At 36.9% G+C, this 22,044-nt stretch overlaps 1 protein-coding gene across 3 annotated transcripts in view; it reads right to left on the bottom strand.

The window, feature by feature from the left end:
• Positions 1-404: 404 nt before the first annotated feature.
• Positions 405-22,044, bottom strand: part of gtf2ird1 (GTF2I repeat domain containing 1) — a 34,393-nt gene continuing 12,753 nt past the window's right edge. For 2 of the 3 annotated variants that reach the window (XM_059351346.1, XM_059351347.1), the window contains exons 7-27: positions 21,650-21,745; positions 20,395-20,478; positions 18,834-19,017; positions 15,326-15,351; positions 14,040-14,166; positions 12,830-12,873; positions 12,470-12,550; positions 11,226-11,396; positions 8,962-9,015; positions 8,362-8,442; positions 6,963-7,146; positions 6,716-6,777; positions 5,676-5,747; positions 5,209-5,476; positions 4,728-4,756; positions 4,578-4,625; positions 4,407-4,484; positions 2,925-3,117; positions 2,488-2,525; positions 2,296-2,405; positions 405-1,470 (exon numbers count right to left, since the gene is read on the bottom strand). In XM_059351346.1, coding sequence (XP_059207329.1) covers positions 1,402-1,470; positions 2,296-2,405; positions 2,488-2,525; positions 2,925-3,117; positions 4,407-4,484; positions 4,578-4,625; positions 4,728-4,756; positions 5,209-5,476; positions 5,676-5,747; positions 6,716-6,777; positions 6,963-7,146; positions 8,362-8,442; positions 8,962-9,015; positions 11,226-11,396; positions 12,470-12,550; positions 12,830-12,873; positions 14,040-14,166; positions 15,326-15,351; positions 18,834-19,017; positions 20,395-20,478; positions 21,650-21,745 — 2,099 coding nt within the window. In that variant the 3' untranslated portion in view covers positions 405-1,401. The remainder of the gene's footprint in view (positions 1,471-2,295; positions 2,406-2,487; positions 2,526-2,924; positions 3,118-4,406; positions 4,485-4,577; positions 4,626-4,727; positions 4,757-5,208; positions 5,477-5,675; positions 5,748-6,715; positions 6,778-6,962; positions 7,147-8,361; positions 8,443-8,961; positions 9,016-11,225; positions 11,397-12,469; positions 12,551-12,829; positions 12,874-14,039; positions 14,167-15,325; positions 15,352-18,833; positions 19,018-20,394; positions 20,479-21,649; positions 21,746-22,044) is intronic. The other variant, XM_059351348.1, reaches the window with a different exon arrangement.

Raw genomic sequence — 22,044 nt, forward strand, 5'->3', positions numbered from 1 at the left:
GAGGTTAAAGTGATAACAGAGGGCTTTGTGTCTTTTCTTAAGCACCCTGACCCTAAACCTAAGCATCCTCTGTACGGTTTCTTCACTTCTTTAATCCTTTGTCAGAGCAGGTTTCCTGTGGAGAACTTTAAGAAACACTAAAAGAAAAAAGAAATGGACTGGCTGGGACGGAAGTCCTGCTAAACTGTATTTGAATAATTTTATCCTGTTGGACGATATTTATCATGCAAATAGGCATCGCCTTTGAAATTTACTTCAAATAAAAACAATTAAAAAGTCATACTTTTAAAAATTGTATGACCTTAAGACTTTTAAGGATCTGCGGGAACCCTCTATAACAGACACAAACCTCCTGTAGATCAGACATGCTTCAGTACAGTACATGAAAAATAAACTCAACCAAATGAAAGTGCAAGGCAACACATTTTATTTCAAAGGCCTAATTGGCGTTAAGGTACAGCATATTAAATATCATTAGTCCAGAGACGGTCATCGCAGAATAACATACCATTCTTTCCTTTACATGATACATTCAGGCTGACTTAAATGAGTTATTTTACATATTGTTAATGTGTAGCTAACATAAAAAGGCTGTTGACTGAAGGTCTTGTGTTTACTGCAGGTACTCCCTGCTGCTGTGCGACCAGAGCTTCTACCTGTCGGGCAAACGTTAAGTCCATTTTGTCCCCTTTAATTTCTGATGGCTTGTGGTCGCCACAACACCCAATTAAGACACTTCAATGCTGCTGTTTAATTTGATTTCAGCGGTTACCTGTAGTTACTGAGTGACTAGTAGCATCTGTGTTAGTGTTGTGATAGTTCCTCGAGGAGCTGTATAACAGAATAATGTATTTTACATCCCTGCACATAATGTTATATTTCAATAAATATAATAAATAAAAAGTACAAATATCTGAATATTATGGAACCAGATCGTTATCAAAGACATTTTTTTGTCAGTAATACATTGCAACCAAATGCTGGATACAACAACATGACTCAGTGGATGGACACTTCGTATTTGCAAGGGCAAATAACATGACTTTAGTAATGTCTTTAGCTTTGTAAAAAAAACAAAAAAAAAAACAATATTACTGTCATGATCAGCTTTAGAAAGAAAATAAAAAGTGACTGCTGTCCTGCCGGCACTGTGTGGAGGCAGGAGACAGAAAACAAGCCAAGCTTTTGCCCTGCAACACTCTGATCCACATACATTCTGTTGTTCCTCGACACTCAGGACATCATTCACAAAGTCAAACCTTCAGCTCTCTATATTCAGTCTGGAGAGATTGTTTAGTCTTAGCACACTGACAAAGTGTTAGCGTCGCAAGTGGAAGAGTCACGAATATCACTTTGACACACTCCTCCGTATATCCCTTTGCTGCAGTCCAGGTTTGTCCTTCAGTAATTGACTTTCCCGGGAACCTGCACATTCACTCCGCTGTAGTCCACCATGTACATGGGCCACTGCTGCAGGCACACACAGACAGACACAATGATAGAGGAAAGTCAGTCGTAATGGCGGAGAAAATGCTCTCATTAGTACAAAGAGGTTGTTGACCTTGCCTCAAAACGCAGTAGTTACAGTTAAACACACAGTGTTCATCTACAGTCTGCGAACACAGTTTCAAGCAGGATTATTCTGAACATTTAGAAGGTTGCATTAATGTACTGTTAAAGGTCAAGCCTGGAGTTATTCTATAGTTTTATTATTGTCAACTACAAAACCTACAATGTGCTAGTCCATCTCTCAATACTGTCTGACTTCAGCCCCAAGCCCATTGGGGGTATACATTTTACACATAATAGCAGTACATTGAATTCTGACACAAACAGATACATATATATAATTAATATGTAATCAATGTATGAAGTCGTAATAAGGAAAAAGAAAAGAGAAAAATATTAAAAAGAAAGAACGAAAAAATAGATAAAATAAAAGTAAAGAAATGCTGCTACAATAACAGTACCGGTACTTATCAATAGGATCAATACATTTGAGATGATCCTGCAGCCTTTCTATCATCTGGAGGATGTTCCGTTTCAGTTTCATCAATAAGTTATGTTATTTTAGACAAATTAATAAATAATTGAGATATTATTTATAAGCCATATTGCTCAGTCTTAATTTGTTAGTTTCGACATTATTGTTGACAATAATAACAATACAGAATGTCACCAGATCTTTCCTTTAACATACAAGACCGTGTCATGATTCTCAACACTGCAAGTCAAGTAAACATTAAAGTTTGGACAGGATATCTGCAGGATCAGGTTCCCTTGTAAACTACTTACCATCACTGGAATCTGATTGGTTGATATCCCCAGGTCAGAGGAGGCAGGCACTCGGTTGCTCTCCTGGACTCTCTTGCGTTTTCGTCGATTGGTGGAGGCGTCTGTTCCTACTGGAGACACAGCGATTTTTACTAACGTGGCTTTAAAGGACAGAGCTCTACTCTGACTAACAGGGGGAACTAAAACACATACCTGTATTACAAGCTTGGCTACAGATTTCTGCAAATGGTCTGTGTGAGGGAGAAAAAGCCGGGAAATTTCAGGACTTAATAAAAATAAACAGTTTTTCTTTCTTCAATAAAAAACAATTAGGTAATTCACATTAGATTACTGCTCAGACTGCACTCGTTTCATAACTAAATTTCTGCATGATACAAGTCTTTGCCTCCATTCTTTCATCATAGCTTAACTGCTTCAACGTCAAAATATTGTTCACTATTTCATATTATTTACATTTTCTGCAGAGGAAGATTTATTCTTTGACATCTCAGAGGCTGGATTTAAATCCAAAGCATAAATAAACCATAATGAGCTTAAGTACCAAGAAGCAAAACCCTAAATTCCCACTGAAATATACAACGTGGTGACAGCTAACAGGCTGCTGAATATTCAGGTGTTTCAACACTCACTGTAGCTGGCTCTTGATGTCGAATGTTATTTTATCTGCGGCTTGAAGGATTTTCTCCAGGCACACAATGTCGTAGGTGTTGGGGTTTCGGAAGGGGATATCGTCTGGAAGGCCACTAACTTCTACAGACTCTGGACTGCCACGGATTAGCTTGTACGGGACCACGACTGAGCGGTCTAAGCCCAGAGCCTCACCTGAACACACAGCACGACAATATGATCAAAAACACACAGCAAGACGAGAAATTAAGCTTTTTGATCACCTGCAAAGCGCTACTAACAGGAGGGGAAAAACGCTACGTGCTGGTTGTTTTTCTCGACAAAACATACACATTAAATACATGCAAATATTCATATAAATAAAATGAACACTCAAGTTTATCTTAGAAATTATAGGTTTGAATGTGTGTATTAAGTTCCTTTTAACTCTTACCTACTACTGTGGAAAAGAGCAAGTAGAACTGCCAGAGGGGTGAATATATTAAACTAATTAATATGATGTGGATGTGCTGCTCTGTTGCAAAAACTATGTGCATGTTGTATATGATACATTGAATTTATACTTTTTATAGTGTGAAACTGCTCACATATTTAGCCTGAACAACATTGATGTGTATTTACGTAATTTATTTAAGCTGAATGTAGCTATTAATCACATGTAAATGAGTATAGAAGGACAACAACATTCAGCATCACCCAAGACGTTTTGGGCTTTTTCATATTTTGATCATTTCGGTTGTGTTAATGCATATGACATACATTTTGGCAGGAGTGTACATTTTTTTCCACCCACATTCTGTTAGTTCAACCTCAGCTCCTATCATAAGTCTATAATAAACTGACACACACTCAGACCCTTAAGGAAAAAATGTCCCACTGAAACCCATTAAAACCAGAATTTCTATCCCACAGCCATTACGGCATATAATTATTCTGTTATATCAGGCTTTAATCTAGATCTTTGGCTTCAAAATTTTACTTTTTACTATTTTCTTCCAGGCTGAGACATCTTCTCATGTTTCACATCCTGGTCTCCACTTGGGTTATGACTGCTGTGTTGTAGAGGACTAGTGTTTGATGAAATACAGCAAAATCAATGCTAGTGCATCAAAGTAAGTCTTTGATACATCTCAGACTGTTAAATAAATGTAAAACTCCCTCTAGCATTTAGTATGCATTCATGCAATTTATTTTTTGTTTTCATAACAGCAGTATTATGTAGAAAAACTGGCATTTTAAGGTTTAAAATGGTGAACATGATGTGTCTTACAGTCTTCTACATGATAAATATCGAGGTAAAAATGGAAAACATTATTTTATGACACTTTTTTTACACAGACATTTTTGAGGGATGTAGGGTTAAGAAGGAATCTGTTTTGTAGTAGTGGTTCTTTTATAAACCTCATTGTTTTTTTTAAAAACTCTGTTAAAAGTTCAGTGTACCAAAAACTCAACTTGATGTAACACACAAAAAGGCTCTTTACCGTATTTCTTGTTAAACAGTTCCTTGACTTGTTCTCGAAGGACTACTTTCTCCCCCATGCGGTTAATATCATCATCATCTGTAAGGGGAAGAGAATGACAACTTTCAAAATAAAGCTCCTCCTGATGAAACAACAGAAAAAAACATTGGATCGAAAACATTTTCTACTCACCACTTATGGAGGCGTAGGCCTTCTTTAGTAAAGTGACGCGTCGAGGTGCTGATAAAAAACGATGAATCATAAATTACTGTTAATATTGCATGACTTTTATATTAGTGTTCTAAGCTACTTTATGAATATTTCATCAGCTTATGTTCTTACCTGGTTTTGGAATGAGTCCTTGAAAAGGCCTGCACAGAACAAAGTGATGTGAGTCAGTGAACATTTTCCAATTGTTACCAATTTTTGGGAAAAAAATGTAGCTCCACACGTTATACTTATTGAACTATTAACATTTTCACGTCTCTTGTCCTCTCCTGTCTGTTCAGTGTGAACAACCTGCAGTTCAGTCCAACTAACACTTTATTTCTGTCAACTTAGTCAGCGTTTTATTTTTTGACAATTTTTAAACAAGACATGCAGAATAAAGTGATTTTAATGAAAGATTAGCATTTTAAGCTCAGATTTAGTTATAATCTTCCTGACAGAGACGTTTGTCACAGATGACTGTTTCAAGGAGTGTAGGAAATTTTAAAATTTACAGTTTGGGGCTGATAAATGGTTAATAATTACGCAATTGTTTACCCATTGGCGGGTTGTGGGGTTCAGAGGTTTGACTGATCATGTGACGGGGGATTCCCACCTGGTGATGGTAAAATTGATTTTGTCAGCCACCGCCAGGATCCTCTCCAGGTTCTGGGAGCCGAAGGTGCAGGGCTTCCTGAAAGGGATGCCGGGGGGGAGGCCCTCGATGATGACCGAGTCCGGGTTGTTTTTGATCCTTTTATAAGGCACTTGGACGGGGTACTTAATGCCCAATGCCTCCCCATACTTCCTGTTGAACAGATCCTGGACCTGCTCTCGCAGCGTGTTGGCCAGGTCGATCCTGGACAGCTTGGACTCCAGGCACTCTGGAGACAAAAGACACAAGACACTTTGAAATGTCATCTTTTGGTGGCTGTGTTTCTTTAAAGTCTGCTGTAGTTCTTCAGCCTTTTTTTAAGTTTTAAAAGTGAGAAAGACAAACATCAAAAAAAAGCAATGATTAATGTTAAATCTATGCACAGCATCTAATCTAAGCCTCACAGTGGTGACTGAAGATGAACCTACCTGAGAAACCAGGTCTCTTAGATATAGCTGCAGTATCCTCTGTTACTGGAGTTGCATCCTTGACATCCAGCTCTTTGAAAACAAACATTTGAAGGTTAAACTTTTGTATTTGTCGCCTCTTAAGATTTACTGACAACAACAAACGTTAAGAGCTGCTCCTTGTTCCAGCAGCTGGGCTTTGTCACAAATAAAAAGGTAGCAATAGCTGCAGGAAATCCCTGCAAGGACTTTCTTTTTCCCTTAGAAGAGCGGTTTTAAAAATAGCGCATGAACTGGATTTAACCTCCTAATTTCAAGCATGCAGAGGACAGAGCATCTTAAACCTGCATTATGAGCTTGCCAGATGGTGGAATATTCTGCACACAGGGCTGGTTACTACTTTATCTTCAGAGCTTTGTATATTATAATATGTGGAGGAGTGTTGGGATCTTGGTAAAAATATACACTGCATGTAGAGTAGAATGGAAACTGACATTTATTCTGCTTGTCTGCAGAAGGTAAATGCTACATATCAAGAAGACTCATTGTTCATATACTGTAAAGGTAATCAACTCACAGCGTGTTGACCGCTAAGACCCTTGAACAGCAAAGCATCATGGTAAATGTGTTCTGACTTGCTGAATTTGACAGCTATGACAGCAGCCATCCAAAACACACAAACGTGCAGAAGATCACTCGAGTGTGGCGACTTTTGTAATAATTTGCATGATGTTAATGACACATTACTAATGTATGCAAATTAAGAAACATACAAAAATACTACATACTTATGCAGAAAGAGGATTCACAATGGCCTTCAGGTTAAGTTCCTATTTTATTACACAATACAGGGTTAGTGAATCACTTGGCTTCTTGATTTTGTTGTTGTGTTTTAATACAGTCTCCTTTGAACAAAACCACACTGTATCTAGGCCTCAAATACAACAAAACAACTTAAAAAAAAGCCTTACTATCTTGTTGAAAAGGGCAAAGGACAATTTGATTTAATGTCCCAGTTGTTCACATTTGAATACAAACACAACACAAATATGTGGACATACCTGGATCACAGATGGGCATGGAAGGCATCTCTTGTTTTACTTGCTCAGTGAGCAGCTCAGGCCTGGAGACCGAAAAAAAGATAATTACAATATTTACAAAGCAGTGGAAAACTCGCTACATCAAAGTGTCACTTCCTTTGTCCTAACAGGTAAATGATAATGAAGTGGTGTTAACAAATGTAATTTGCACCTGAAATGACAAACAGTGTACAACACTTTATATGCACATTACTGTTTGTGCTCTCACCGTTTGATGACAAACTGGATCTGACTGCTAGCAGCTAAGATCTTGCGCAGTTTGGCCGCTCCGAAACAGTTTGGCCTTCGGAGGGAGATTCCCTCTGGCATCCCGGTGACGTACAGATCTTCTGGGTACATCTGGAACTTGGAAAAGGGCACCTTGGCTGGTTCAGGCAGGCCCAGAGCGTCAGCTGAGGAAGAGGAGACAGCAGAGGCTCACTGGCTGCAGCATCACCACCATCATTTGTTAATACGAGGATAGGCTTAAAAAGCTAATTAATTGTGGGAGGTACAGTACAGTACTCAAGTACTGCACTTAAGTACACGTTTGACATATGTTTTTTATATTTTAAGTATTCTATAATGCAGAATAAAATATTGTTTTTTCAATCATTATCGCAATGTCAACTTGTGCGATACACATCATGCAACACTGCAATATTACACTCAGGGATTTTTTGAGTTCCTAAAAAGACAACATGAGTAGAAAACTTTAAAATGTAACTGTCATTTTTTTATTCATTGGTGCTTTTTGTTTTCAGTTCAATGTTTAGTCTGTTAATAATGGAATGATGGAAATAACTTGGTGAAATCAGTAGCAAGGGAGAACTGAGTTCACTTTAATATCATTATCATATTGTACCAAAATGCTATTGTATATTGGATATTTTCCTCATATTGTACAGCAGTACTTTGCGACCAGTCTACCCACTAGTATGTATAAAGAATCTAAAATGGGCTCCACATTGAAGAACTGCAACATTAAAATGCTCTCACATGTATTTGTTAGTGACGAAAACAGAATAATATCAGTTTTATAATAATAGGAGATATTCTGCATAAAGCATACTTTGGCTTTTGATACTTAAAGTACATTTTGATACTTAAAGTACATTTTGCTGATAATACTTTTACTCATAACTGTCATTTTAAATCAAGCACGATTTCTTAATTTTACTTAAGTAAAAGATCTGAGTACTTCTTCCACTACTGTTTTCTTGCACACTAATGTTGTGCACAGGTACCCCCGCTCACTGTTACAGTAGTCTGAGCAGTTTGATCCGTTGTTTCCTTCAAACAATAACTAAAACAGAAACTGCTCCATAATATAGATTTTTGCTACCCCTCATCTGACATGAAACTGTGATTTATCCTTTTCATTCCCTCTAATTTTCCCTAAACTTAAAAGCCTAATTCTGACGAGTTAAATTATGCAAAAAACTTAAACGTTACAATATTAATATTTGAATAGACTATAAAAGCTTAACGTTGCACTTTCTGTACACCGGTAAAGGGTGTTCACATGTGGAGAAGATTAAAGTCTTACTGCAAATTGAATAGGCCTGACATAACTTCCTGCCCTCGTATGAGTGAGGGTTAAGCTCCGGCGCAACAAGGTAGCTTACCGTACTTAATGCTGAAGAGGCTCTCCACTTGTCTCCTGAGCTGAAGAATCATTTCACCAATGTCCTCCACCAAACTCCCTGCTAAATGAGTCAAACATATGAGGAACATGAGCACCAAGAGCATTAAAATAGAATTATAACATGAGGGTGGCTCAGTAAGTTGGAACCTTTCTGCTTCTCCACTCTCCAACTTTACTTTGATAAATTCCACCTGCGCTACACTGACCTGGTAATGACAAACTGACTTTGTGGTGTATTAATCACCGGAGACCATGACAAATGGACATGGGGGAGAAGAATGGTTAAAGTGCAAAAACGGGGCTAAAAACACAGCAAAGTGAAAAATATTTTTTGAGATGGATGTGACTAAAAGCTACAAACTGTGAAGTGAATGCAAATTCAAAATTGCACTCCATGCAGATAATGAAAGAAATACATTGATTTAAAGATAATTAAAATATAATTTATGTTGAATATAAAGTGTGTTTTCTTATCAGTGGAATCACTTCACTGCTTCTCCAGGAAGAAAATACTTTGCACACAGGGATAAAACAGGCAAATGAACTGGATTTTTGCAAATGACAGTGAATGAGTCAGTACCTTCAGAGGATCTTCTGATGCTCTGGGAGGCCGCGCCGGGTGACAGAGCTTCAGCTGCAAGATGAAAGAGAAAGATGAGGAGGGCAAACAAACAGCTGAAGAATTCAAATGTATGAAATGTTATTCAGGTAGAAAGGTAAAAGACAAAACCCAATAGTTTATTTCTTGATGTTTTCCTGTTTCAATATCAGTGGCTTTACAGCACAAGTGGGGTTTGACTAAAACATTCCCTGCAGCAGTTATTATATTTGTACTTTTATATAGAGAGGAAAACAAAATAATAGGCTAAATATATTGCTGCAATAATTCAACATTATCATCCATCATCTTTCAGGGGAATTTATATATTTTTCATATCATATTTCAAGAAAATTGGAATAAAAAACTCACAAAATAAGGTGTTATCATTAGAAAAGGGATGAGTTTGAACAGCAGGACTTAACAACATAAACAACCTACAGAGGTCAACCAACAGGCTAAGTAAAATAACTGAATATTGTGAATAATTCCCATTATGATTTTATTTCTGTGTCATAAAGGTTATTACATTGTCAAGCTCACAGATTTGCTAAAGAATTTAGAAACCTCCTTACAGGTTATTCTGGTACATATTTATATTTTATTCCAGCATGCCTCAGAAGTAGAATAACAATTTCTATTTAAAACTTTCTCAGGTCAATTAGTAAACAAAACATCTCAGTGTTGTATGTATTCATTTTAATTTTGTGGCATCACGCTGGTGTTTAATTATGCAAAAAAAAAAAAGAGCCACTGAGTGAAAAGAATTTATTCTGTTGTTTGGAAGAGCACTGCAGAAACATGATGGAAAGATGAATACTTAAAGAGCATTTAACAGCAAATAATTCTAAATGTGACATTTGCTGTACTTACCTTCATTTTCTTTCCTTTAGTGGTCATTTGTGAAAGAAAAGAAAACTTAAACAAAGCACAATCAAATCAACAAAATAAAACAAAACGCCTCCTGAAAGCATCTTAAACTAAACCCAAGACCACATTGAGTAGACTCTTCATTCTCTGTAGCATTGTTATAGCAGCACTACATCCAAATGCAAAAAATGCCTCATTTATAAGTATATTTAATGTATTTAAATAATAATAATGATAATAATAATAATAATAATAATAATAATAACGAAAAAAAAATAAAAGTTACTTTTGACAATTGAACATTTTCATTGATGGTGCAGGATGTTTTTTGCTAAACTCACTTTTTAAGAAGTAGCAGTTTTATACACATGTCTCATATCCAACCATGTTTTTTTGCTGCCATCCTTTAGCCATTATTTAATGCACAGTACACAATACAGCTTAAATGGTCAGTTCACCAAAATCAGAGCAAACAATATATTTAATTTAGATCTATTTTTTTTTGTGGCATTTACAGCATTGACTGGAATCTCAAAAAATAGACAAACAATACCACAATGATCTGTTTGGTTAGATACTTCAAAAAATAGGTAAGAAAAAATATTTGTAATTTGGGTGAACCAACCATTTAAGGTGAAAAAATGAATAAATAAATCACTGCAAACCATGTTTATTAACACTTGATAAATGAGGCCGGTGCAGTTTAGAAAAAGAGTAGTCTACTCAGTACTATGTCTTGGACCGTACTCTAGTCACTTCTGTTTTAAACGTGAACAGTTCCGTGTTAGAAGGAGGTTAGGATTTGGGAGTATTGAAAGGATCTTTGAGGAGCAGTTTTATTTCTATAAAAAATTTAACTATGTCTAATCATTCTGGGCTGCAGTACTACAGGAAAATATAACTCAATATCTGGAAATATGCACAATGTATCAGTGTTAACTTAAATGGCAAAAAAGACCAAAGTTTGAGCTAACAAACTGCCATGATGATAAAGGTGACAGTCAAAGCGCTGCAGCTGATACATGGTGCTTTTCACAGATGAGAGCTAGTGTCTGTAAGACTGGGAGAAGAGAAGAGCTACAGTGGGCCAGAGTTGGGGAGTGGGGGATCTTAAGGTTGGGGCGACTAGTGGCTGGGGAGGTTTGGTCGTGGGGAAGTGGGAGAGTGAAAGACAAAAGTATCTGAGAAAAGTGTTTTCATACGTGTGGCAGCTTATATAGCTCTCTAAAAAACAGCCAGAGTGTGGGGTGGCAGTGGTGGGCACTGGGTGGCACCACGCTGGCTGTGAGGTCTTTGGGTGCAGCTGGCATTCCAGGGGCTGCGGTGAGAAGGAGGTAGATGAAGTGGAGGTGGGAGGCTGAGGGGGGTGAGGTTACCTGAGTGGTTTTCCACTTGGTGATGGGGAGCGGAGGGAGCGGAGGATGCAGAGGGAGCAGAGGGAGCAGAGGGAGCGGAGGGAGCGGAGGGCGAGGCGGTGGCTGTACATGCTGCAGCTGCGACCGGCTCGGCCACAGGCTCGCTGGGCTCCTCCCCGCCTGTATTAGCATCTGCAGGAACAATCACAAGCAAATCACAAGCTTTTTACTAGTGTTACTGGATTGCAATATAAACAGGAAATGTGATGTTGCTGATATTTCCTGTGCAAATTTCATATTTCCTGTATTAGTGGTTTTAGCTTGTAAACATGTAGTACTTTAATCTAGTGCGGTGACAATAACCAGAGGCCAATACACCCTTTTAAAGTCTGACTGAGAGCATCATACTTTTACATTTTGGACTAGTGACCAATGGTGGCAAATAACTAAGTACATTTACTCAAGTAGTGTATTTAAGTACAATTTTGAGGTACTTTACTTGAGTATTTCCACTTTATATAACTTTATACTTCTACTCCACTACATTTTGAGGCACATTTTGTACTTTTTACTCCTCACTACATTTTTTTGTTACTTTTCAGGTCAAGATTTAACATAAAACCATTATACATTTAAAGTGATTATGCATTTTTTAAAATGAAACCTCATAGCAGTATATTAAGAAGTTAAAATGAGCCCTACCTTAAGAAAATTAAAACGCTGCTTACATAAATGCATGAATAATATTAATCCAGTAACATACTTGATATACACGGTCACCCATAAAGTTGGAATTATTTTGTTTTCAGACACAATCCTCTTTTAATTGTGTTTTCATTTTAAACATTTTTTATTTATTATATTTGGAAGAGATTGACTAATAAAGTTTTGAGAAGATATACACTTTATATGTCAAGAATAAATGACATTGTCACAATCATTTCATGGAAAGAGGTTAAAAAATATATTTTATGGCCGTGTTGAAAACAATCTGAGTGGGGCCATTCTGCATAATGAGTACTTTTTATTTTGATAGTTTAAGAACATTTTGATGCTGATACTTTTGTCCTTCTACTTAAGTGAGTTTTAAATGCGAACTTTACTTGTAGTGGAGTAATTTCACAATGTGGTATTATAACTTTTACTTGAGTAAGGCATCTGAATACTGTTAGAGACACTATGAGAACAACCTCCCTGGATACTGTGTTTATAATCTAAGTGAACAGTTTTCAAAGCTAATAGCTGCAAAGCATGTGCACACTTACCTGGCACTGTGACTTGAATGATTTCCCCATCTGGAGGCTCTGTTTTAATCCTTTTTAAAGGAATGCAATCTCCTGAAGGACCTGCGGGGATTGAACAGTTCATTCTGCCTGAGTTCCCTTCAGTGTGTGGTTCTGTGTTTTATGGCTGCGTTAAACAGATTTAAGTAGGTGATAGAATGTGTTTTAACTGACTGGACTGCAAAACAAGACAGAAAATTTTCTTGAGAGACTACAAAAGCCGTTAACATTGCTTTTAAACTTTAATTTGATACTCAAGGCTTGAATATTTTGTTACGTCAGACAGTAAAAAGCGTTAATAAAATGTCTTGATAATGCAGAAATGCTTTTATTTGCACATACCTGCTTCACAGTCAGCCAAGGGACTCACACATGCACTTGCTGATCTGTGAGATTAAATAAAACACACTCAGGTGACTACCAAAACTACAAAACTGGTTCATTAAAAATACATGAGCAATTTTGTGTCTCAACACAAAATTGCTCATGGGCCCGACTCACTTTCTGTTGGATGATATTACTTTTATACCATTGATATAATGATAATAGACTAGCAATAATAATGCAAATACACCCTTCAAAGAGCAAATAACTTTTAGTTATTAGGAATATTCACACATTAAAATTGGAATGTAAAAAATATACTAAGACATCCTGAATAAGTAAGTAAAAACAAACAACCAAAACAATTGAGAAAATAGATTTTTTTTGCTCTGTTGCAAAAATTGCAGTTAAATTAAGATGAAGATTTTTGGTGACCTGCACTTAATGCATCCTTGTCAGTTGGTCTATATATCTTTTTATATTAGAGCCCGACAGATATATTAGTTGACAGATATTAGCGGCTGATGTTGTCCTACTGAAGGCCTATATGTATCGGTGTATATGCTGTCCGATATGTGCCATTATAAAACAATATATATTGCAGAAAATTATGCTTGCTGTCATTTAGAAATAGTGTTAGCAATACTGTTTTCATATTCTTTTATTTTTGAATAGTCAGCAATTGAATGACACTGAACAATAATGATGTTTATTTGGCTATTTATTTTATTCCTATTTATTCTTTATTCTCAGTTATCATTTATAGAATTGGCTGACAATGTAATTTATTGTTTGTATAATGTATAATAGTGGATAAAAATGTTAAATATTATTTAATACAATTTTATGAAAGCAGCTATCTGGGTACATTTGCGGAGTGGTGAAAAATCAGTGCACAATCCACATAAAAAAGGTCTATTTTCATTCCAGCTCAAAAAATGACTATATCGGCTACAGATTAATTTTTCCCCTTCTAAAATCACTATCTGCCTGGTAAACCCCATATCAGTCGAGCTCTAATTTATATATAGAACATCAAAATATGAATTAAGGACTGTTGCTAATGTAATGATAAACTCTGTATATTCATACCTTTTAAATCAGTCTGCAGTGAGTAATGCTGCTTATAAATGCAATACAACTTGGCCCATGCCACTATCTCACATTTCCACGATAAAAACAAAGTCTGCAGGGTGATGCTAAATTTCTGTGTGGGCTGTGCTCTGACCTGCTGCTGTGAGGATTGCTGACCAGCTCGGCTGTGGTGGGCGGGATGCTCAGATTGTCGAGGAAGCTGTCTTCAGGCATGGCGCCCAGGTCATGCTTGCCCTCCTCCCTTGCAATCTTGCCAGCAGCTTCAACAAACAAGACACAGAAGATAAACAAACACTGCATCCTATTAGTGGAGAACATCTGTGGGGTGTAAATATATAAATAAAGCCTTGACAGAGTGTTTTTCTGTTAGCCCGTTACTGTAATTAATTGTAAAGATTCTGACAAATACTGTACGGCTTAATGTCTGGCTCAAGCTCCACATAAAGCACACATGGAATCCTACCAAAATAATTACATTTCACCCCTTTGAAAAGATTTAGATCATTTTTCATTTTAATGAAAATGCAGCATACACTTGGGCAATGAACCAAATTAGCTCTGATTTTCTCATAAGACTGTATTACTTTCAGCTAGTTGTCCATAATAAGCTGGCAACTGAGGGATGTTGCCTGCAATACAAACACAAGTGTATGGTACTAATATGATGAATTTAGCAAGTAAAGACACAAAGGGATTAGTCTGGAAAACTAAACTATTACTAAAAAATAACTGGGGCTTTATCGAATACCGAAAGCTTCTATTGGTTTTTGAATGAAACCTCAAATGGCATATCACCGTCATCACCCTAAAAGCAATAAAAAAATCCTCGGACAAAATCCTCAATTTAAATAAAGTGATTAATTGGTTTAAGTGAGTTGGTCTTGTAGTATAATAGTTTTTTGATTGAAGTGAAAAAAAATGTTTAAAAGCCTAATCGCCAACAAATGGACTAGCAGAATAAATTGTTACATAAAAACAATGATTACATCAATCATTTGGATCATTAATTGGATTAATTTGAAACTTTTAGATCACAAGTTGAGTCAGAAACAATCCTATGTAGGAGCCAATTAAATATCATTCACGAACAGTATAATATTAACAATATTAGTGTAGCCTAACCACCTTTATAAAATGTGTAGAAATGAACGAATGGAAAAGGAAGAAAATTAATGTTGATTCAGAATTTGAATGTCAGCTTTGCACTATTTGGTAAAACCCTAAAATTATCATCTCTCCTCCCAGTTTAGTGCTACCATTTTTCAATTTTAGAAAGACTGGCACATTTTCAAGTATAATTAGAGACAGAAGTGTGAGAAGTCATAAAGGGACAACAATGTTTTATTAATGAAGCTAATTTACAGCTCATATGCATTAGAAAGTGGTATTGAAACAAAACAAAATTAATCACATTCTTACCAGTGAAGATCCTTTCATCAAACATTCTGGAATATAAAAAAGAAAATAGGCCATTAGTCACTGAGTTCAAAGAGTGTTTAAGCTCTCGGGGCAAAACTCATGATGCAAACACTGTAAATGTGGAAGAACACATCATTACCAGCTTTTTAAGCACATTAACTGCTCATTAAACAATCAGTCTCAGTCAAACAATCAAGTAAATGAGTCATTCTTCTGTTATCACTGAATCCCTCTGACTAAAAATAACTGTGTGGATATGAACCATACTTCTGGAGTGCTTCTCCCTCCTTCTGGCACATACTACTGCTCTGTCTGCCACCGAGACATTCCTCTCCTGCTGAGATCATAATCAATTTTCAGACAGCTATTTCTTTAGGTCGTGTTTATTTACAGTTTTTTGTAACTTTTTGAGACTAGGATTGAACTTCTGAAACTTCCAGCTGGTGAAGAAGAGTACAGTTTAAGGGTTCTCCTATATAATTAATTAACTACCTGACTTATTAAGGCCGGATGACCTCATTTTATATTGGGGTCATGGCTAAACAAGACCAATAGTCCACACACAGCCATTGCACAAAGCTCGTAACACTAACGAAACAAAACTGCTGCTATCAGTTATATACCACGAGTGGGATAAACAAGGTTTGTCTCATGAGGGCACTTATGAAAAGGCTCTAAGGTGGCCATGTTGGGACATGTCTAATCTCTTTGAACAGATACTGTATCTGTAAATGAGAATCTGTAGGCATCGGGACAAGATTTTTGTATCAAAATTGTTATGGTTTCTGTTTGTAGTCCCAGCAGTACTGACCTATCACGTTTGAGCAGGTCTTGGTTGAAAGCAGGTAAACAGAGCACAAAGGCGGAACGCATTGGCTCAAATGCAATCTCTGAACCCATCGGCATTCTAATATCTGCATTCACATGCAGTTTATGGAGATAAGCCAAAATGTCATTTAGACCTAAAACACCTAAAAAAAGGATAGATGAAGTTGATAACAATAACTTGTGACTGGAAGAAGAAGTCTTGGTTGGGATATGTGTTATCTGGAACAAAACATGGATTTAAAATTAAGTTGTTCTTAGAACCCTAGAAATATTAGTAATATTACCAAATACCCAATGGACACTGAGATTGGGACATATCAGGCTCAGGTTGTCAGCTCTACACTGTAACATTAAACTAAGTGTTAACATTAAAAGGACAGGGCTGGTGATATATTCTTTTGGTTGCCAACATATCCCATGAAAAGATCCTAACCAACAATGAATTGACTACTACTAAGTATTACCTGTATATCTTTATATACCTCTGTGCCAAAGGGCTCGGTGTACAGTGTTGCACTGGGTAACATGTTCTTTCTTTAGGACGAACATGGGCACTGTAGTTTATTTTGAGTTAATCCCACATACACTGCCCACCTGCTGTTAATACTCTCTAGAGCACCAAATGTGGATTAATGTGCCACTAAAAATAGTCCTAGACAAATCTACTGTTTACCCTTTTTTGAGTAAAAACCACAGTGGCCAGCTGTTTTTTAGGAAATTAGTGAACCTTTTAAAGTAGAAACTACATATTTGTGACCTGTTTTCAAAGCTTTACATATTCAGTAGGAGTGAATAGTATTGATACAGCTAGATATGAGAGTGCAGACCTCCACCTCCACATGCTGCTTTTAAGTTGTAATGTGGAAACAACATAGACGCTACAAAGACATCAGAGCATTTAAACAACACGATAGCATAGCTCATGATAGCTGTTTCCAGCATTTGGATGAGAACCTCTGGGCCTGAGGAGTAAAGCCAATGCGGAAGTCTCTCAAACCAGCATTTCTTCCAGTTGGCTACATTGTGATCGACAGGTCGCAAAGGGTAGGGTTCCTCTATAGAGAGCAAACGAAATGCCGTGTTTTTGTAGGCCAACTCGAAAGAAGCATCACCATGGGGTCTAATGAGAATTCGCCTATGGGATTTTTGCATTGGATTTTGGATCATTGCAGAAAATAAGCTCTGTGGCATTGTTTCTGATGCTTATGTGTTTTGTTCAACAGGATAATCTCCACAAATTAACACCACTTTTATGATATATGAAGCATTAATGCAGCTGATGAAGTTAAAAAGCTAACGTTATGCTATCGTGACCCACACCATGGGTGCATGACATCACTACCGTTAACTTCAGACGATCTCCGACAAGCTAACCAGCTGTTTTGACAAGCTAGCAAATCTGAAGCCTAATAAATTGTTTATTAACATAATTTTCAATATACAAGAATTTGCAAGAGAACTGAAAAACACAACTAGTATTTGCTAACATATTTTATGTTGTACAAACATAACTTAAGCTTGTATTAACCACAGACCTTTTTCAGGCATCTGTGGTGCCCTTTTGGCTATTAGGGTTGTCTTTTGATAACATAAAGTGCTGGAAAAGTGGAAATTCTGAATTTCTGAGTCGATAAAAAGTCTGAGGATCCACAAAGTCATTCGAATTCATCTTTTGGTGATCATGAATATCTGTTTCACATTAAATCCATCTATTTGCAATATTTTTCACTCTGGGCAAGCGCTGCGCCAACAGGCAAGCTCACCAACCACATCGCTTGAGCTTGAGCCACACCTCTGGTATGGTATTAAAGACACTCAATGAGATTTTAATTATCAACAAAAGCCAGCGTCTGTTAATCTATTTGGCTATAACTTTGAAATTGAACTGCTCATAACATAAATTTAAAATTAGGGTTGTTATTACATCTGATATCATCTAGGTATAACTAACAGCAAGGCTGCAGCTTTAAATTACAACAAAATTTTGGTTACAGTTCAAGCAGCCAACCATTACAATTAACGATCAGCTAGTTTAAAAATGAACATAGTCTGTCAACAAAGAAAGTGCCAAAAAAGAACATCAGTGCCTGCATCTGGAACATCTCTCAATGACAATGGGAATGTGATGTAATTCTGAATTAATCACATTTTCAATCTTTCCTAATTCTATTAACGCTAATGAGCTGCCTGCAGGATTCGTTAAAAGATGTGTTATCTCAAACAAGGCATGGTGGCTCATTTAAATTAGCTTAAACAAATGGATGGAAGAGCAGCCGTTAGCGCAATATGCTGGAAAGAGAAAGTCATTTGGGACATGAATGGAAATGGTTTACCAGTCAGTGGGACGTAGTGTGCTGAAGAAACAGACGTTTTATAGACAGATGGCATAGGCTGGCTCGCTTGGTGGCAGCTTATTAAAAATCTTTTCAAAATAAAAGTTTCAGAGACAATTTCATACTGTAGTTTTGTGGACGATAATGAAGTGCCAAGTGGGTATTCTATGATCGGCGCTCAGTGACTAAATGAGACTTAATTAGACATGGAAGCAAACGTTTCCTTGAAAATCTAGGCTGTGAATTACATCAGCATTACTCTTTGAATTCATTCCAAACATTTATGTCTGCCCAAAAAAGGTACAACATCCTAAAAATAGTACTTCTGATCTTAAAGTACTGATTACCGTTTGACAATGAAGCGTATTCCATGGCGCTCGTCCAGGATGCGTTTGAGCTTGGGAACGCCATAGGTGCACGGCCTCTTGAAGGGGATCTGGTCAGGAATGCCAATGATCTCCACGGCCCCTGGGTCGCAGGCTATTTTGCGATAGGGGACAGGCACCATGTGATCTAGACCCAGGGCCTCAGCTGGTGGTAGGAAACAAGAAGCAAGCAGGGTTTTAGAAAAAAAAAAAAGTGAAGCTACTGAAAGAACATGACTTAGATGTTTACTTTAATTGTGGTTTATTAATCTTTATGCATTTGTTACTCTACAAACATGAATTTGCACAAGGAAAAGCAGCCGCACTTTATTTAAGGTTTACAAAAGTGAAGATAATTCCAGCTAAATGAGCCATCAGACAGCTCTTTCTCACAGGGAACTGAAGCTCTTATATAATCTATGCTCTCTTCAAAGTCACCAGACTTGGCAAAAACCCCAGTAATTTTACCTCTAGAACATGGGATTTGGTGGGCTACCGCTGCCTTAATTAGATAGTAAGTGTGTGTTATTGTGTGACTTTGGTGAATCCGAACTAACCCTTTAAAAACACCAAAGTCACTCAAACGAACCAAGCAATCGAGGTAGCGGTAGACCAGCAACATGTCCTGGAGACTAAAATGAATGTCTTTAACAAAGGAGTCTGGTGGCTTTCAAGAGAGCATTGAATTGCTTCAGCTCTAAGTTGAAAATATCCTAAATGTGTCTTTAGCTGTCTGAAATAAGTTTTACTGCTGCCCCATTCACAGCAGTAGATTGTTTAGCTTCCATGCCAGTTCTCCTGTCTGCCTCTTCTCAAACTGGAGGCGTGCTAACTGCCATCTACTGCAGGTAAGGACCTCATACAACCCCACTTCAAGAAACAAAAACAAAATATATATATCTATATCCATTTAACTATCAGAAACATTCATCTTCATGCATTTATTTCTCTACAAACATGGATTTGCATGAGAAAAACCAGCCTCCAGTGGGATGCACACACCATGTAAAGGTTTACAGAAGTGAAGATAATTCCAACTAAATAAGAAAAATGAAACTTTAAGGGAATGGTAATCAGTGCTGTGGGCTTGGATTAAAAATTCTGGAAACAGATCCCATGAGCTGTAATGTTCCCTTAATTTGTAGAGACTGCTTGTAGACACAGTATCCAATGAATAAGTACACTGCAGTTGGATTACTTCCAAGCATCCTTTGAATACTCTCAAATAAGTGCCAAAACAATGCAAATATTCAAGAAGTGAATTTAATAATCAACTGTATTTTTCCTCCTCTTCTTCAGATATTTTTGGGAGGAATTGTGCACAGCACAGTGCACTGTGGCTACAAATACATGTCTTGTGTATGACTGAGGCAAAGAAGATCAAACCAAAGCATTGACCCCAATCCATCAACATCCATAGATATGCACATAATCATAACTGGGCATGAACAAATGCTTAAGGAGGCAGGAATACCTTTTTAGATTGCAGCATATATGCGATACTGAGGCCAAAACAAAATCAAAATGCAAAAAGAGGCTTTACCGTATCTGCTGTTGAACAAGATCTGAACACATTCTCTCAACGTGTTGATGTCTTCAGTTTCCCGAATAAAAGAATCCCATTTTTCTGCAAGAAAATGACTCTTGTCAATGCTTTATGTACAGTGAAATGTGAACCAGCTTCTTTAATGAGAGTTTATTGAAGGTTTAGCATTCAAATGGGCTTTATTTCATTGGAGTGCCAAAGTTCGGAAATTAATCTTCTCCATCTACTCAATGTCAACTTGGGAAATAAGTGCAATCTTCTTATAGGATTACTCTGGACGTCTTAGTAGCTTAGCCCTTAATGGTTCAGGTTTAGTAAAGTTTAGCTTTTGTTCAGTAAACAATGCTTAGCTACTGTCTGAGCCTGCAAATCCAAGCAGGGCACAGGAGAACACGGGAAGAGGTGAAACGAACTGCACAAAAACCTCCTCTGGGAGAGAAGATTTGAACTTGTAACACTACTTAGAAAATTAATTTTGTGACTTGTATTGCCTGACTAAGGCTGATGCCTTGAGGCTGATCCTGTTGCTGATATTTGTGAGTAAAACTTTTTTTTTCTGTTTTTCAATTTTTTTCTTAAATTTGGTTATTAAGAAAAAATGTGAGCTTGAAAGTTAAAAAATAAACTTTCAATGCTCCCAAACTTCACAAATCTTTCTGTGCAGCAATTTCTTGTTACTCTAACAATAAACACAGATACCAATGTGTATGATAAGCTAATATTGAATGATTATAAATACCTTAAAATATATAAATATGTTAAATATTTAACACCACATCACACTGAAACTCACATTTTGGAATATCTGGATCTAAAATCTCATTCTCAGCACATTTTTCCAAGAAATAGTTCCAGATTTTGCAAAATGTTTATTAGCTTACTGAGAAAGAGATGAGAAGATTGATGCCCCTTGTGTAATTACAAAGCTGTCTAAAGACAGACAAAATCCTTCTACCAGCTAAAGTTTTTTTGGGAATATTAGGGTTTGTGCAGTTAAAATCTTTGGAATCGTTAAATATGATGTAAATGCCGCTCTTGATGACGACTTCAAAGCAAGTACAAAATATTCTCTCAGCAAATAAATGTGACTCAGTCATGCATCCAAAAAAAAATATTGAGTAAGCTCACATTTTTGTGTCAGCCAACTGTCTAACTTGTCTCTAATGACCAAATATAGCTGTACCGTGCATTTAAAAAAAAGGCTGACTGGCTACAATATAGTATGTCTTCTTGATAATGTGTTCAACCTTACCTGATTTTTCATGCACTATTGAGAAGAGTAGCCTCTTGGAGATGTGGATGCCAGGAGGGCTTTGACTCTGATCACCAGGTAGTCGTGTTGTCTCATCTGAAAATACAACCAAAAATAAATATGTTAAGTTCAATTCACCTCAATTTCAGTCAGAGATGTTCATTCAGTCATTAGATTCCCCTGCATTCTTTGATAATTGACTTAATTATCTTATCAAGATGCAATAGTAGCAGGATAAAGACTGAGATCTTTCTGTGTGGGTCTTATTTGAAGTGTTTTTCTACATAAAAAAAAAAAAAAGGTATGACTTCTTCTCTGGCATTCCAAATATAGATAGGGGAGTCCACCTGACGTCTGGTGGCTGCAAGTTAAATGACTCATTTAGAGATATGAAT

Source organism: Centropristis striata, chromosome 15 (genome assembly GCF_030273125.1).
Source record: "Centropristis striata isolate RG_2023a ecotype Rhode Island chromosome 15, C.striata_1.0, whole genome shotgun sequence".
In the NCBI taxonomy this organism is placed as follows: domain Eukaryota; kingdom Metazoa; phylum Chordata; class Actinopteri; order Perciformes; family Serranidae; genus Centropristis; species Centropristis striata.